Source organism: Puntigrus tetrazona, chromosome 20 (genome assembly GCF_018831695.1).
Source record: "Puntigrus tetrazona isolate hp1 chromosome 20, ASM1883169v1, whole genome shotgun sequence".
In the NCBI taxonomy this organism is placed as follows: Eukaryota; Metazoa; Chordata; class Actinopteri; order Cypriniformes; family Cyprinidae; genus Puntigrus; species Puntigrus tetrazona.
In genome coordinates, this window is record NC_056718.1 from 22441787 (window position 1) to 22458032 (window position 16246).

The window sequence follows — 16246 nt, forward strand, 5'->3', positions numbered from 1 at the left end:
AATCACATGACGTCTGCACAAGTTTTTTTAATATGAACATGTTCCTCTTGGTTTAAATAATGCATGCTTTATGTATAGGCTACACAGGTTCGCGTTTCACAAAGCACTTTGCCTCATTTGATGCAGTTTCTCATACCATTAGGGTCTGTAAAGGGGCAAAAATCAACAGGGGAAATAAATACAGCACATGCAAGCTTTTGATGGAAAACCCAGCGTCAACTTACACAAATTTGCCTTAACATTTTTGGAACCGTTTCCATGGCTCATTTAATTCTGCTTTAGTTTATATTCAGAGCACTACGTACATATATGGCACATCCATAAACACCAATAAATATCTGACATAATTTTCTACACTGCAAAGTGTCTCAAGTGACCGGCCGTATGGCCAGAGAATAGCAAGAAAGTCCATTACAGCGATGAATGGGTTTTATGGAGGCTGCTCATTATAGTGCCATTTTTCCTCTGTGGAGAGATCAGCGGCAATGATTTCCTGTGCCTTTTGAATAAGGGAAAGGTCAATGGGTTAATATCTATCTGCATTTATTGTCTTATCATTCCGTAAAGGACTGACAAGTCTGTCTGATTAATCATTGATTTAATGTCCTCCACACTTCAAGTAAAGCAGTCGCTGCTGCTGCTTTTTTTTTGGTTGGCATCACTCCTTTTGAATCTCTACTCCAAGTACTAGAGATGTGCACAACTAATTAACTAGTTTTGCACTAACTGGTCACCTAGTAAAAACATCTGAATGTATTAAATGAATTTTCCTTGTACACCTATATGATTTTGTATATACATGATTTCTCTGTCTCTACTAAACCTACCTTTTTTTTTTTTTTTTTTTTTTTTACATAAGGTAAAAGGTAACATCACACGGCCTAAATATTCCACTGAACTCTGTACCAATTTTCTCTGAAAAATCACTTTCTGTTACTGTATTTTTATCTGTTTTAATATAATTTATGTATTATTATTGTGCATTTACCTCCAGGGTCCTTGTCTGGATTGTACTCTAACGCATTGCTGCAAATGAGGTCAATGTCCACTAGAAAATCCTTGGCGACCGTGTATTTGTGAGTGTCGATCTTCATCATGATGGTGGACAGGTCCATAGGCTGTCTGATAACCTCGAGGTAGTCTGAAACCTAAATCAGAAAAATACATAAATGCATTTCAGCAAAAAAAAAAAAAAAAAAAAAAAAAAAAGTTTGTAACATTTTGCAAGGTGACAGGAACGCCATTTATAATGTTACATTATAAATACAATTAATAGTGGTTTCCACAAAATAAATAAATGAATAAGTTGCTATCTATCTATCTATATCTATATAGATAGATAGATATAGATCTATCTATCTGTCTGTGTGTGTGTGTGTGTGTGTGTGTGTGTGTGAGTGAATTGGGATCCATAGGACATACTCTCGATTCCTAATATGAAGGCTTCGTGAGATTCACCATACAACAATCTCTAAAAGCTTCACGAGATCAAGTCGAAAATGTGTCATAACTCTGTATTCACAGACACACCATCCTCTTTGTTTTCCTCCTTGTACTGATGAACTTTTTAATTGCCTTCTCAAATTTACTGATTCAGGTAACGATCCAGCCCGCAAGCTGTCATATAATGACAATCATTTGATTTGTTTGGTCTGGGGGTTGCTAATAAACCATAGGTTCCTCTAATTAGATGGTAATATCGAATAGAGTACAGACCCTACAGGCATTAATCATACAGCTGCTGACGTGCAGAAACAGCCCACCTCCTCAATGTCCACGGGTTTGCTGAAGATCTGGAAGCGCTTGTCGGTGGCGAGCCGCTTTGTGACGTCCCTGAGAAAGAGGCGGAGCTCGCGCAAGGTGTTCTCCTCCTGCTCCTCCAGTCGCCGCTGCTCCTCTGGTGAGAGCTGCCGAGGGCCAGGGTCTTCAGCGAGGGTCAGCACCTCGAGAGCGGTAACTGGAAACACAAAAACAGTACTCAACTACAATCATGAGGAATTGGACAGTTCTGAGTTCAAGGAATAGTTCGCCCCAAAAATGTTAAATATTTTTTGTCGTATTGTATGTGACTTTCTTTTTTAAGACAAAGTCAGAGTTTTAAAAAGGCATCCTGGTTAGTGGCCATATATATTATGGATATATACGCAAGTACTGCGATTGGATTGAATTAATCAAAAGTAAGTCATTACACCAATCAAATAGCGATATGCAGTAGTATCTGTAAATATAAATATATCAGTAAAACTGCAAGTGGATTCAAATTTGATTTGTTCTGCAACTCTGTGGTTTTGTTTACTACGTAAGTGCGTGTGACGCTCGAGGTGATTTCAGCATCTGCCATCTCAATGAGGACATGAATAAATAAACAACATCTCCAGAACTGCTCTAATAGTCACTTCACAAGCATTTGACCATTTCATTCTTTTTAAAAAAATTATTATGTGTGAAAGCATGTTATTGCTTTGGTACTGAAATAAATACCATGGATTTTTACTGGTATTGGTACCAAATGCAGAAATTTTGGTATCGTAACAACAACTACATCAGTGTTTTATAATCCTTTTGAAATCATTTTAATATACTAATGTGCCCCTTAGGAATCAGTTCTTATTACTCGTTTATGTTGTTAACAGATCTGCTCCTTAATATTTCGTGGAAAGGTAATATTTTATTTTTGCGGATTCTTTTGAATGCAAATCTTTTGTAAATGTCTCTACTGTAACTTTTGATCAATTTAAAGCATCCATGCTGAATAAAAGTATTTTTTTTAAAGATAAAAATATTATTGACTCTAAACTTTTGAACAGTAGTGTATTATATATTATTTATTATGTTCAGAATCTATTTTTTTATGGCGGCCAATGAACGCAGACAATTTAAGAACCAGTAACAGGACAAAAATAAATATCATGTTATTCTAGTATTTTGTAGAAAAAGTGAACCGGTTTTGATCTCCCAACCTAACTGACATACCAGATGAAGCTCTTAGCCAATGGTCCGAAAACAACTGGAAGAGTCAGATGACACTGAAACTGCCAGAGCAGCTAGAGGAATTACAAACACCATGCCTTACGTGGATGAAGTCGAGAAACGCTTCCCACCACAGCGTGGGCCGCAAAGTATTATTGATTTCTGAAGAGCTCCAACAAACAACCTGACAGCTGCAGTAATTCAGGGCCGCATCTATACAACGAACCAAAAACAGAATGCCAGAAATGACCAAACAACGCCAAGTGCTAATGTGGCACTGCCTTGTAAAAAGATATTGCCGACAGAAGAGAAATCGTCTCGGTAAACAGGCCGAGAACCTTGCGCTAATCCAAAGATCTGGGCATAGCGCCTGGCAGTCGTTGAGCCACCAGCCTCAGCAATTTGCTTCGTGGCAGCAGCTAGCGAGCAGTCATGCTAACTGTGAGCGTAATTATAGCTAATGGTTCGGGCCCGGTGTTTAATAGAGCCCCTTTCTCCCACCACAGATGCTATGCTGCCAAAGGAAGTAGGGTTTGTGTTTTATTCAGAGCCGCCCGTGGTCGGCCCACGGGAGGACCCCTGCTCTGCATCAATGGGTCATGATGCTCGCATTTCCACTTGAAAGCCATTCTCTGCTATAATGGCTCCAGCTGTGAGGGAGACGATGAGCATGGCAATCGACCACAAGGAGAAGATATCTAGAAGAGAACATCAGGAACACCCAGGACGCCCAATTTATGCATAAGCAGAAGTAGCAATTCTGGACGAGCAGCAGCGTTGGTGGAAGTAATTGCAATAAGAGAAAGTTAATTTAATGACAGCAAAAGCGGTTATCGGCACCAAAAAATTAATTTACTCACAGTTATGTTGTCCCAACGCTGCATGACTTTCTTTTGTGAAGCACAAAAAAGATGATATTTTGAAAAGTGCATTTATTTCCTTAGAGCGTAGGGCTATTTAAGCGTCATGTACGTTTCTTATAACATTTTAACTTTGAATTAGCTTTTAATTTGGATGGATGGAATAGATTAAGTACTTCAAACTGAACTTATTTGAAGTTAAAGTGCAAGTTTATTTTTAAATTTTTCATCTAATATTAATATCATCTTAATGCATCTTGATTTGAATGATTTTTTTTAGTTTTTAGGTTTATTTCAGGTCCACAGCCTTTTCAATCCAACCAATGTGTAATTTAGATTGAGCTGAATTAGACCGAGTTGTTTACAAAAGGGTTTTCATTGAAATTGAGCCATCAATAACTAATTATTTGGGTGCATGGAAACTTAGCTAATACAGCTGCACATGTAATGTTTTTGGATCCCACTGACTTTCAGTTTTTAAAATATCTTTTTCTGTGTTGCACAGAAGTAAGAAAGTCAAACATATATGGAACAACATTAAGATGAGTAAACAATTTTGGGTGAACTATTACTTTAAAAACCTGAACCAAACCAGAAGTGTGGGGAATATTAAAACCGTGAGCATGAGCATACAATCAGACTATAGTGATACTAGACAAACCGGAGGCAAAGATTTAAGGCACTTTAACGTACACCTTTTACACGCTAATGGCCTCATTAGTGCCCAAGCACAAAGTGTGTATAACCTCTATCATTCTTCCTTTTCTTGCTGATGGTCTATGGTAGTCACTGGTGTCTTCCTGTGAAGTTTTCCCTTGTAACTTTTCATTAACATGGCTGCAAATCTCTGGTCCGATCTCTATGAATTCCTATTATATAGTTAAATTTAGAATACAAGGTATGTAAAACATTTTTAAACTAAAATACATCATCACTCACGAGGGTGCCTGATCATATTTGTAGAGCAGCTTAGATTTCAGCACAATGCAACGAACAATGCTCGCGGTGCTTTTTCAGATAATTGCTGCCTGCAGCTGAGTTTACTCTAGTACAGATTAAGAAAGTTGGTGAAGAAGACTTACAAAGGCAAAAAAGTTCAAATAACAAAAGGGGGATTTAACAGCGTTCTACCTTCAGTCAAGAGCAGATAAATCGATACTTCTGCATTAACCACGGTAAACGCTCACCGGTTTTTCTCCTGCAAGGTGGCGCCTTGGCTGCCTGCACCAGAACGAGGTCTGAAAAAAACTTCCTGCGTGCTTCTTCTCCAGGCATGCTTAAACAAACCACCTCCCCGTATGAGCGACTGAAGATGCATTTTAGCTGTTAAAAAAAAACAACAAAAAGACATTTTGAAACAAACAAACAAGGTATCTTGCAATTTAGTCTGCAAACTAGACAAAAGAACTAAACAAAACACTACATGCATATGCTTTTTAACAACATTACTCAATAACAAATAGCACATTTCAGGTCATTTACATGATGCCAGATATTTTTTTCAAACATTTCGCACGTTAATTAACACAGAAATGTATTAAAATGATTAAGATGTTTTTAGATTCCAAACTTATACAAGCATGCTTTAAGTTGAGTGTCAAAAACAGTGACTCATGAATTCAGTATATACTGTGAGAACATCTGCCACGAAAATCACACTCAAAATCACCCATACTGCTCTTCAAATGCTGCCAACCAGCAGGGATCAAATCCCTGGGACTCCACTAAAAAGCATCACACATCCCGCCAAAAAGAGAACCAGCCAACATACAAACTCATTTAAAACTTGTGTTGAACCCTGCCGATTTGGTTTTCCCACAGCATTCTTTGTTCTTTTTTTGATTAACACTTTTTTTAATTTTTCTCCCACAAAAGCACAGTGCATGACGGGCTTTGACTTTTGAAAATATTCTCCCGGCATGGAGCATTGTTCTGCTCAGCTTGAACGACTAAAAAGAAAGTTTGTTGGTAAACATACAGTACTTATAGGGTAAGACCCAAAGCACGACTAAAATTAAACCAATGTGATGTGTGAAGATTTTTTTTGGTTTTTAATACATGGTAACAAACAATTTGGCATAATCATATTATATCATAATCATGTTACAATAATAATTCCATACATACATTCATACACACAAATAAACATATACATAGGGCGAGAGAGAGAGAGAGAGGTTAAAACATATGAATTGAACAACACAATTTCAGGGCTATTACAGTCAGAACAATCAGAATAGGGCTAAAGTTTCGTTTTTAAATCAGCCCATGATTTACTCTAATTTTAGTGGTAGGAAAATCAGCTCTAGGACCAACAAAACATTGTCTTTCAGCAACATGTCTTACTTGGCAAAATCATGGCCGCCATCAGTCAGCCAATTAGAAGAGCGGGATAACAAAAGGCTTTAACGAAGACTGATTTGACGGATCGTAATGAAAGGATAAGAGATGAAATGTGATGATGCAAGCATCCTTCTCGACAGCCAAAGACTCGTGCATGAAGAGAAAACCTAAAAATAATGACCAGCGTCTGCTGCACATGGTCACAGGTGTCATTGAAGAGAGTGTTTTAATGAGCGGTTTCATATTGCTACATTCAACTCTAATTTCACATAGTAAAGCGTGCAGTGCCAGTCCAATTACTGAAGTCTGGGAGCTTTTTTTTTTTCTTTTTTTTACTGAATCAGCAGTTAAAACTTCACTGTGAGTTCACGCAAGTTTCTTCAAGGCTGCAGCAATCAGGACAAATGAATTCAGGTAAAGGCTAAAGACTCTTAAATATCGGGAAGCTCTCATATCGAAGCGCACTCTGAGCCACTTTAAAAAGTCTCCAGGGCTCCCCAAATATTACAAGGCGGCGACAGATTTAGGGGGGAAATTCTCCATAATGAGGAGCAGCAGAGCACTTTCAGTTCAATTTCCAATCATGAGTAGGTGTTGAAGATCCAAACAAACCCAAACTGCATTATTTTACGTCTTTGTCCCTCTTGGCAGATTTGTTTCCACTCAAGTTGCTTTCAGGCTTCTTTGGTCCAAACTCTTGAGGCGAGATGAAGGGAAGGAAAGCAAGTAGCTCACAAAAGAGCCAGGTAGTGATTGTATGATTTGTCTCAGAGCTGATGGAAGCCTTGGAGACTAATGCAGATTCTGAGAGGAATAGAGTCGAGAGACTAAATAGGCCTTTCAACTCGCCAGAGAACAAGGCATCCTGAGCAAATGTGGAAAATCACAGACACATTTGTTTCTTCTCAGCAATCTCTTATTGGCGCACGTTTCATCTTCACTTCAAATGAACAACAAGCAGATAAGAAACTGATAAATAACACAGTTGGGATTTGCAAAACGGTGTGATATCTGAATTTAAAGTCGACATCAAAGGACATGTGCAATGAAATTTTCTTTCATAAAGCAACTTTTGGGGATGTTAAATGTGCATAAACAATTAAGGGGTAAGAGTTCAATGCAATATAAATACAAATAGTTATTATTTCAAACCATGGTGTCTATTTTGTAATCCCCAGAAAACAATACCCTACTGACTGAAAAGGGATATTTAATTTAATTTTTTTTTTTTACTCATCCAAATGTCATACCCAAACCTGACATTTTGAAAAATGTCTTCTTTTGTACATATAATAAAAGCCAACGAGACCCCATCATTCTTCAAACTATCTTCTTTTAGACGCAAATTAAAAAAAGTTTGTAACAACGTTTTTGGGTAGAATTTCCCTTTAAACAAAGTATTTGGGGAAAATCGAGTTTAGTTTTCGAGTTTCCATTTCCATTTAAAATACTATTTAAAAAAAAAAAAAAAAAAAAAAAAAATGCTTGAAACAAGACGGATGCATTTTGCAAAAAAACACATTGGAGCAATAAGATTAAATATAATTACGTTGATGAATGAATCTCTCAACAATTAATCTTACCATCTTTAAGGATATTTATATATTTTAACTGGAAAATTTGACTATAATATATGCATTTTGTGGAATTTGTTTTATTTTGTTGTATTAAAAGACAAGCAAAACCAGACTAGTCAAACTTATGCAAGTTAAGCGAAACATTAGAATGCAAAAAAAGTAACTTTTAAAGACAATTGTATTGACAGATTTTTAATTGCCTTTTTTTACTATAGAGATCACCTATTTAATCACCTATTTATTTTATGAATGATCTTTACCCATATTGACTAAGATTAAAACACTGAAAGACAAAATTAAAGACAGATAAAAAGACCTCAGGCTGCTCAGTGCAGACCCTGAAGGTGTTATAGTGAACTAACAAGTGCACACCGAGGTGTAACCTTACACTGCTGGAGCTGACTGCTGGCATGCCTCCTGCATGAGCCGGTATGAGCCAAAACTCTTCCCGCACCCGAGCACAGGGGCACGTACCTCCTCCCTGTGATCTATACCACCTGCCCCCACTGCAGATGCTGTTTACAGACGGAACTGGCATCTGGCTCTACATCTTTCTCTTTAAGAAATGTGAGGGAACGGGTGAGCTGAGAGATTTTTAGCGGTTATTTTGTTCCCGTTTCTTTTAATTTATCGAAGGCCTCACCCCTGACGCGCAGCGCCGCAGAGAGGACAGCTGTCTCGCTGAACGTGCCAGAAGCCGAAGGCCAGTGCAAACTGTTCTCGAGCTTCTGCTTTGCATATTTGGGTTTGCACTTAATGCGGATAAGCTCAGGGCTAATGGACTTTTTAAAATCTTGAACCAAAGTAGGTTCAATATCTTCCCTCTTAAGGCCTACTTGGGGTGAATGGAAAAAGGAAATTGCCAGCCACATATGTCAGCATGTTGATTTCGACCAATGAATAAAAGTACAACTAATACTAGAAAAGGAAGGAGAGAATGAGTGTGGCGCTTTCTTGTTTTCCAAACGGCACGTCAAAATGACGTTTTTCAAAACGGCCAAATCACAAAGAAATCTTCGGCCCGTTTTAAAGATTTCACCGAAGCAATCTGGTCTTAATGAAAAATAGTGACTGAATCAGCTGCAGAGTTATGATCGGCTCACGCCATTCGCTCTTAAATTTAACCCTTTCTTTTTTTCCAATTAAAAATAGTTCTGCACAATTACTCAAAATAATCACACTGAGCCATATGGTGCAAAAAAGGCTCAGCTCACAGTAAATGTTCATGAACTACACATCGTGTTGGAAGCATGTAGCACACATTTGGAAACAGCGCATCAACAATCTTCCCAAACTTGTAATGATAAGCACTTGTAAACGAGCTGTTATCAACAAAAGAGAAGCTTTAATGGCTTTCTGCCAAAAAAAGATGGTTTAACATTTGAAAAAGAAGAAATTAAGCCATAAAATTACTATTGTTTTACTGTAAAAATAAGTCTTACTGTGTATTATAAATTTAAATTAAATAATCAATGTTTTTAAATAATAGTGAAATGGAAAAATTTCAGTATTCATTAGTCTGGTTAATATTTACATTATTAATTTATTATTATTAATAATAATAATAATAATAATAATAATAATAATAATAATAATAATAATAATAATAATAATAATAAAGCAATTGTCAAAATTGTCGAACAAATCACAAAACTTTTGCAAAACATAGGGCCCTACAAACATGTACAGCAAACTTGGTGCCCCTAAAAAAATCGCTACAATAAACCTGCAACAAAAATGTTGATTTAGTTCTATCTATTCAATGTGGCAGGATACTAGCTAGATTCATTTTGCTGATCACAGATAAGCACAGATTCAACCGACAGATTCCAGAAACTAGCATATTCATCCATGAAGCAAGTCACTTCTTCCCAAAATGTTACTTGAAAAGTTTATTTATCAGTTCAGGAAAGTGCATTTCCATCTCATCCTAAAGCATGACTACCGGGTGTTTCATTTAACTACCTGCTGACATCAGTGAAGGCCAAACACCTTCTGCTCCTTTCCGAAATCCACACAAACTCTACATCTCCAAATCTCAGAGGCCCTGGTTTCAAGTGTTCATGAGTGGGAGAGGCTGGGATGGTTTATTCTAAGGGAGAATCTGACCGTAGAAGCTCTTGTGGTGTTACTGTGAAGCTCCAGTATTGATCGCAGCTTTAGCACAGGACCCCCTGGCCGGATGAAGAGATAACTCTCACACCAAGGTAAGGGTGGTACGATTCAGAGCAAGGATGGTATGATTCCAGTGAAGGGGCCTTGGGGTACATTTCAAAGCGGGAACAGGCTTTGTGGATTCAAACAGCCGATTCTCTGAATTTGCCCACTTCGCCATTCAAAGCCACTTCAGATCTTCTGTGGTTGTCAAAACTCCGGGTTGAAGTCTACACCAAATGACATTCACAATCCATTTTACTTCCTTACTATGACGTATTTCTGATTCGGACAAGGACAAAAATAAATAACTAAATGAAATGAAGGGCGGGACTTGATGGTATCCATCAGAGATTGATTAGATAATAAAAAAATGGGTGTTTTGTACCACAACGAAGCCATCCTGCTCTCGAGACTTCAAAAAAATCCTACAAATAAATAGTGTAAATATTTACAGTCATGCCAGATGACTAATAAATGGGCACAATTATACCAAAAAATAAGAAGTCATTTTAAACATAAATTTAGAATGCATAGCATGAAGCATTTTATTGTTAATGACATTTAACAAAAGCTTTTTTTTTTGAAGGATTAACACGTAACATGATGGCAAAGGTAATCTAAAAACTTAATAGAGGACAAGATGCATTTAAAAATACAATATTGGCCAATTATATCCAATATCCAATCACTTAAGATATTTATCCCTTGAAATATTTTTACCTTTTCAGCAAAATCAACCTACAAATTACTATATTATTAAGTCTATCTAATATGTCTCTGCACATTATTCTGGGATAATTCAATAACTATTAAACATAATACAAAATTTAAAAAAAAAGTTTTCAAATTCAAACCAAACCTAGCAAAGATATCCGTTGACCGTAGATTCATAATGCAAACACTGTCATATAGGTAGAATTTTAATATCAAGACACCACAGGGGTCTTCAAAGGGGTCATTGAAAGTACAGTCAAATTTTCAAAGTGTATGAGAAAACAAAAAACAAGCGTGACAGAACCCAGCTCCACATAAAGGGTAAAATAACCAACCCATCCTCCTCTACTATCAATTAAACATGTGTCTTTCCTCAGAGGACCGAGACAGTCTTTAATGAACACACCTTGCAGGAAGAGAGTAAGCCAGAGACGGGGCTGTCAATAACATTAATGCTTTTATTCTAAACACTCTCGTGCCCCCCTGGTGGGCATCAGTCTCTACAGCAGGGGCTATGATCAAGGGCTTCGCCACCAGCCAATCACCAGTCGCCCAGCGACGCACCCTGGGATGCATGGGGCGCACAGCATGAGCCGCTGGAGGCGCTTGATGCAGGATTGTGAGGTGAAACCGCAGAGCTGCCAGAGTGACTCCCCGTCAGCATAATTAAGAGAGAGGCTTTTTTTTTTTTTTTTTTTTTGGTTGTGTGACTTCAGACTGCATTACTTATCTCTTCCTTCCACCCTCTCGCTCCCCCCTTTTATTTTAAAGACTTCTTTCACAGACTGTCTTTCACATTGCTCTTCCTGCCATGTCTTTGAGAATTGAGAACAAGGGGGGGGGAAAGTCAAAAGGAAACCAAAAGGAGAAAAGGTTGAGACCTGGCCTAGACCATAGTACATAAATTCATATTTCTCTTTCACACACACACACACATATATGTGTTATATATGCACCAACAGCAGTTACGTTACTTGCCCACCGTGACAACATCCCCACACCGTCATTCATATATTTTTTTTCTAATAATAATAAAAATCGTTCTGTGAGAGAACTGACATTAAAACTGAACATGGCTGCTCAACTCAGCGCATCGAATGAACGACAGTTGTGCACAGATCAGATTTCAATTACCAAGAGTGAGTTGAGTTGACTAACAAGAAGAATGAGGTGGAAAAATGATGACAAATGCAAGTCATAACGAAATGCAAAGGCACTTGTTAAAAATATTTTGGATTTTGAAAAGCCTGTTGACTTCTACCATCAACCCAAGTATAACATCCAACATTTTTTTTCGGATTTTTGTTTTATTTAAACTGTATTTTTCTTCATTATTTTACACCAAGGTGTATGACGTCCTTATTTTATATGTTATGGTTCATAAATATACTTCTATTTTGACAGGTTACTGTGTGTATAGAGTATGATATGATGCTAGTTTTCTCAAACGAAATGGTAAAATTCTCTTCATAATTCTCTCACAGCATCTTTTGAATTTTAATATTTAGATAAAGTAGCTCATATAACAGTCTGAATAAAGTGACAGAGCTTCTTTTATTCATCAAAAAAAAAATCTGTGGCATTCCGGACTATAGAGTAAATTCTGTATTTATGAATGGACTTTGTCATCCTGTCCCGAGTTTTCACGGAAAACCATATGACCTCAGAAATGTACGCACACTTCAGAACATTTCGGTTTGCCCTGTGTGTTGTGTTTTAAAGAGTTGCAGTGGTGACACGTCACATTGTATCTCTCTCTCTGTCTCTGTGTAACATATACGATCAGACGGTTCACAGGTATTGAAATTTGACATTGACTGATTTTAACAACACAATTTGGTCGGGACTATTATATATATATATATATATATATATATATATATATATATATATATATATATATATATATATATATATATATATATATATATATTTTTATTTATTTATTTTTTTTTTTTTTGAGAAATATTTTTACCATTTAATTTTTTCAATTTTTATTTTTATATACTTTAAAATATTATTTATTTCTGTGATGATAAGCTGAATTTCCATCAGTCATTACTCCAGTCTAAAGTGTCACATGATCCTTCTATCATTCTAATAGGATGATATCATTGCAGGTGTCCACAAAGCATATATGTATGGGAAACACATCCTACAGCACAATAACCTGAGACCAACTTCATTAATCATCATTAGGCGGCTGCACGAACCAGACTGATTAAATGAAAAAAAAAGAAATAAAAATAAAAAAATTAACTTCAGGCCAGGTGCGTGCATCCGATGAAATAGATGTCTTCGTTCAGTTAGCTACAACCAATGTTGATTTTAAGAAAAATACTTATTAAATTCTAATCATAAAAAACACTATGATTAGTATTTTTTATGTAAATATTGATTTCTAATATAATGATAATTAATAATCTCACTCTTCACATGAGCAGCATGCATTCAACCATCACAGATTACTATGCAAGAAACTTGTTTCCACGGCAAAACGCACACGCTCATGCCTGTAACAAACAAGTGCAAAAGAATGTATTTAGGTTTAGGGGTACGTTAAGGGGGACAGATTGGTCACCTCGTCTGGGAGCTGCTGGTAGACGGTCTCTGCTGTGGCGAGGATGAGGAGCGGTGTGAACGAGGGTACGTCCTGGAGGAGTGTGAGGAAGCTGCTCTTGACCGTCTCACTGATGGCTTCCCACCAGTCACTGATGTGAGGCATGTAGATGATGCTGGGAACACAGCGCCGGGCCTCACGAAACACCTACACAGAGACAGGCACAAACCAGACATTACAAATAACCTATGTAATAAATAAGGTGGACCACCATCACTACACCTTTAAAGCACAACAATAATACTATAAGCCCACAGCACCACACACTGGACGTGTAAAGTCTCTAAAAGTGATGGAGTCTTTTTCAGCTTGCCTGAGCGCAGGACTCCTCTGGGGTTTTGGCACTGACGGAGTATAGCGTGGGTAGGTCAAGACGGTGCACAGTGAACTTCTCCAGGTGGTGCAGCACAGCAGGGGCCAGGTGTGTGCTCTGCCCCGCGCCCTGGGGTCCCGTCAGCAGCAGCCGTGGCCGGTAAGAGGTGGGCTGCTGGTAGGCAGAACTTAAAAAAAAAAAAAAAAAAAAAAAAGATCACTGTTCATCGGTCTACATGTGTTAGCAATAATCAATTTAAACCTATGAGCTCAGAGGTTCTGTATACACAAAAGCTAGTTTTGAGTAAACCGCCTCGGTTTCTCATTTAGGAAGAGTTGCTGACATCTGAAATTAAGCTACGACGACTAAATAAAACTTCAGTAATGAAGAGCAATAAATAAGGTGACTGATAATGTTGGCAGCTCTTTAGGGAGGACAAATTTTCATGCATTTGTCATCTGTACTGTATATTAATATATTAAGATGAACCACGTGCCAACATCTCATTTAAGAGTGAGGAGCTGCAAGTATTGATGATCGTAAGCTAATGCCATAAAACACAGTTGTAGTGAACCGTGAAGAACGGATCGATGCAAACGTGATTGAAGTAGATCTGCTGAGGAACAGAAGCGGTCTGTTAGTCCTGCAGAGTGCCAACAGATGGCAGCAAAACACAGTGTTTGAATTCATTATATAAAACCCTTTGAGACTTTCAAATCTGTTAAGTTCTGTTTATTGCCATATCAGAACGAACGGCTGTACTTTTGTCAAAAATGAAATTAAGTGCCATAGTATGTAATGTAATAGTACAATTAGTACTATTATGTACTATTAAATTTGCCACATAAGCATAATAAATATATTTAATAAAATTATAAGCATAATACAAGGGCCTCACTGTACTGATTATTAAAGCGTGCCGAGGAGTTACTCACGTGGTAAAGTGGAGAAATGGTTTATGGGTCGTGCAGGAAGCTGCTTCCTTCAGTGATCCTGACTGAGTTTCGTAAATTGAAGGAGCACCAAGACATTCTTCGCCCTCGCTATATGAGTCCTCCACAAACAGATGATTGTCAGTGTCTGAAATCACAAAGAAACAACTTTACATTTCTTCAGCATTACATAAGTGTACAAAAACAGCAGTTTAAATTAAACAACATGACATAGGAAACTTGCATTGATTTCATGCGTTAGTATAGGGGAAAATTACCCTGATAGACAATACATATTATAAACATAAATAATTATTATTTAATTTTATCTTGTATTATATTTTGCCCCATTTCCTTCAGTAATAAATAAACCATCCCTCAGTATCAAATTTCTAAAAATATATGAAAAAATAAATATGAAAATCTCGCACTTGCTGAAAAAATTACATACATACCATACATATACACACACTCACACTCTCACACACACACTCTCACACACACACTCTCACACACACTCACACTCTCACACACACACACTCTCACACACACACACTCAACTTCTAGAGGTAAAAGGATAAGGACATGGAAAAGAAGAACACTAATTCAAACATTAAATATGTATAAAATTATTATTACAATAATGAACAAACTCAATTCAAGAAATCTTAAATCTCTCACTAAGCATTAATTCATCTTTGGCATATGAAGTCTCTCTTAAAACAAACAGTTTAATGGTGTAATTACAGCAGAGAAAAACTCTAAATGATGAGAGGAGTCAAATGACTTATTACAAAAAAAGTCATTAAAAATACAGGGAAAATTCTATTCCCAGCAGAAATATGAGGTGGTAATTATAAAGCTCTGTATGTAAGGCACAAAAAATAGATCTGAATGGATGATGAAACATTTAAATGAGAAAAGAAGGGCAAAGGGAAAAAACTAATTAAAGATTTTTTTTTTTTAATTCTGTACCTGTGATGTATAACAGAAATAACTCCCTGAACAACAAAGTCCAACAGCAGGAAATGGGAGCGTACCGTGTGTGTGTTCCCTGTGCAGGAGCTCTGCGTGGGGGAAGACTCGCATCAGGCAGGCCAGCGTTTGGCCCAGCGTGGGCTCCAGCAGGGGCTTCAACACACACGAAAGGGCCTGGCCGGGCGGTGCCAGAGCCCTTTGACCCGCAGGTACTATGGAGCGCAGCGCGTGACCAAAGTCCTGAGGCCCCAAAACGATGGAGCCCACGTCCAGCTGATAACGCTGACTGCTGCCGTAGATCTGAGGATAGCGCCTCCGCAGAGCCGCTAGAGCAGCCTCTGTGCAAAGTGCTTTGATGTCGGCCCCACAGTAACCTGAGAAACAGCAGAGTTAACATCACTTTAATACCATTCAGAAACATTAGCAAATTGCTAACTTCAAATATTTAAAACCTAACAGTTGCATAATTACACAAAATAAATAGATATAATAAAAGTGTATTAAGAAATAAGATTTTTTTTTTTTTTTTTTTCCAACAAACTAATTTTTTGGTTGAAATGTTTCACAATTCTTTTAATCAATACATTTTAAATATTTTAAATTTGAAAAGATAAAATTACATATTGCTTAAACTTTATTTAAATCTTTTTTTATAAACAGTTTTTGTTTAAACATACATATATACACACATATACATATACATATATATATATATATATACATATACACATATACACACACACACACACACACACACACACACACACACATATATATATACA

The 16246-nt window shown here is 37.1% G+C and overlaps 1 protein-coding gene across 3 annotated transcripts in view; it reads right to left on the reverse strand.

Annotated features, from left to right (window-relative positions):
• The window catches only part of atad2b (ATPase family AAA domain containing 2B), a 75436-nt gene that overhangs the window by 46952 nt on the left and 12238 nt on the right, over positions 1–16246 (reverse strand). For all 3 annotated transcript variants that reach the window (XM_043219319.1, XM_043219318.1, XM_043219320.1), the window contains exons 16-22: positions 15527–15838; positions 14490–14634; positions 13555–13741; positions 13203–13388; positions 5018–5153; positions 1764–1957; positions 989–1148 (exon numbers count right to left, since the gene is read on the reverse strand). In XM_043219319.1, the coding sequence (XP_043075254.1) occupies positions 989–1148; positions 1764–1957; positions 5018–5153; positions 13203–13388; positions 13555–13741; positions 14490–14634; positions 15527–15838 (1320 nt within the window). The remainder of the gene's footprint in view (positions 1–988; positions 1149–1763; positions 1958–5017; positions 5154–13202; positions 13389–13554; positions 13742–14489; positions 14635–15526; positions 15839–16246) is intronic.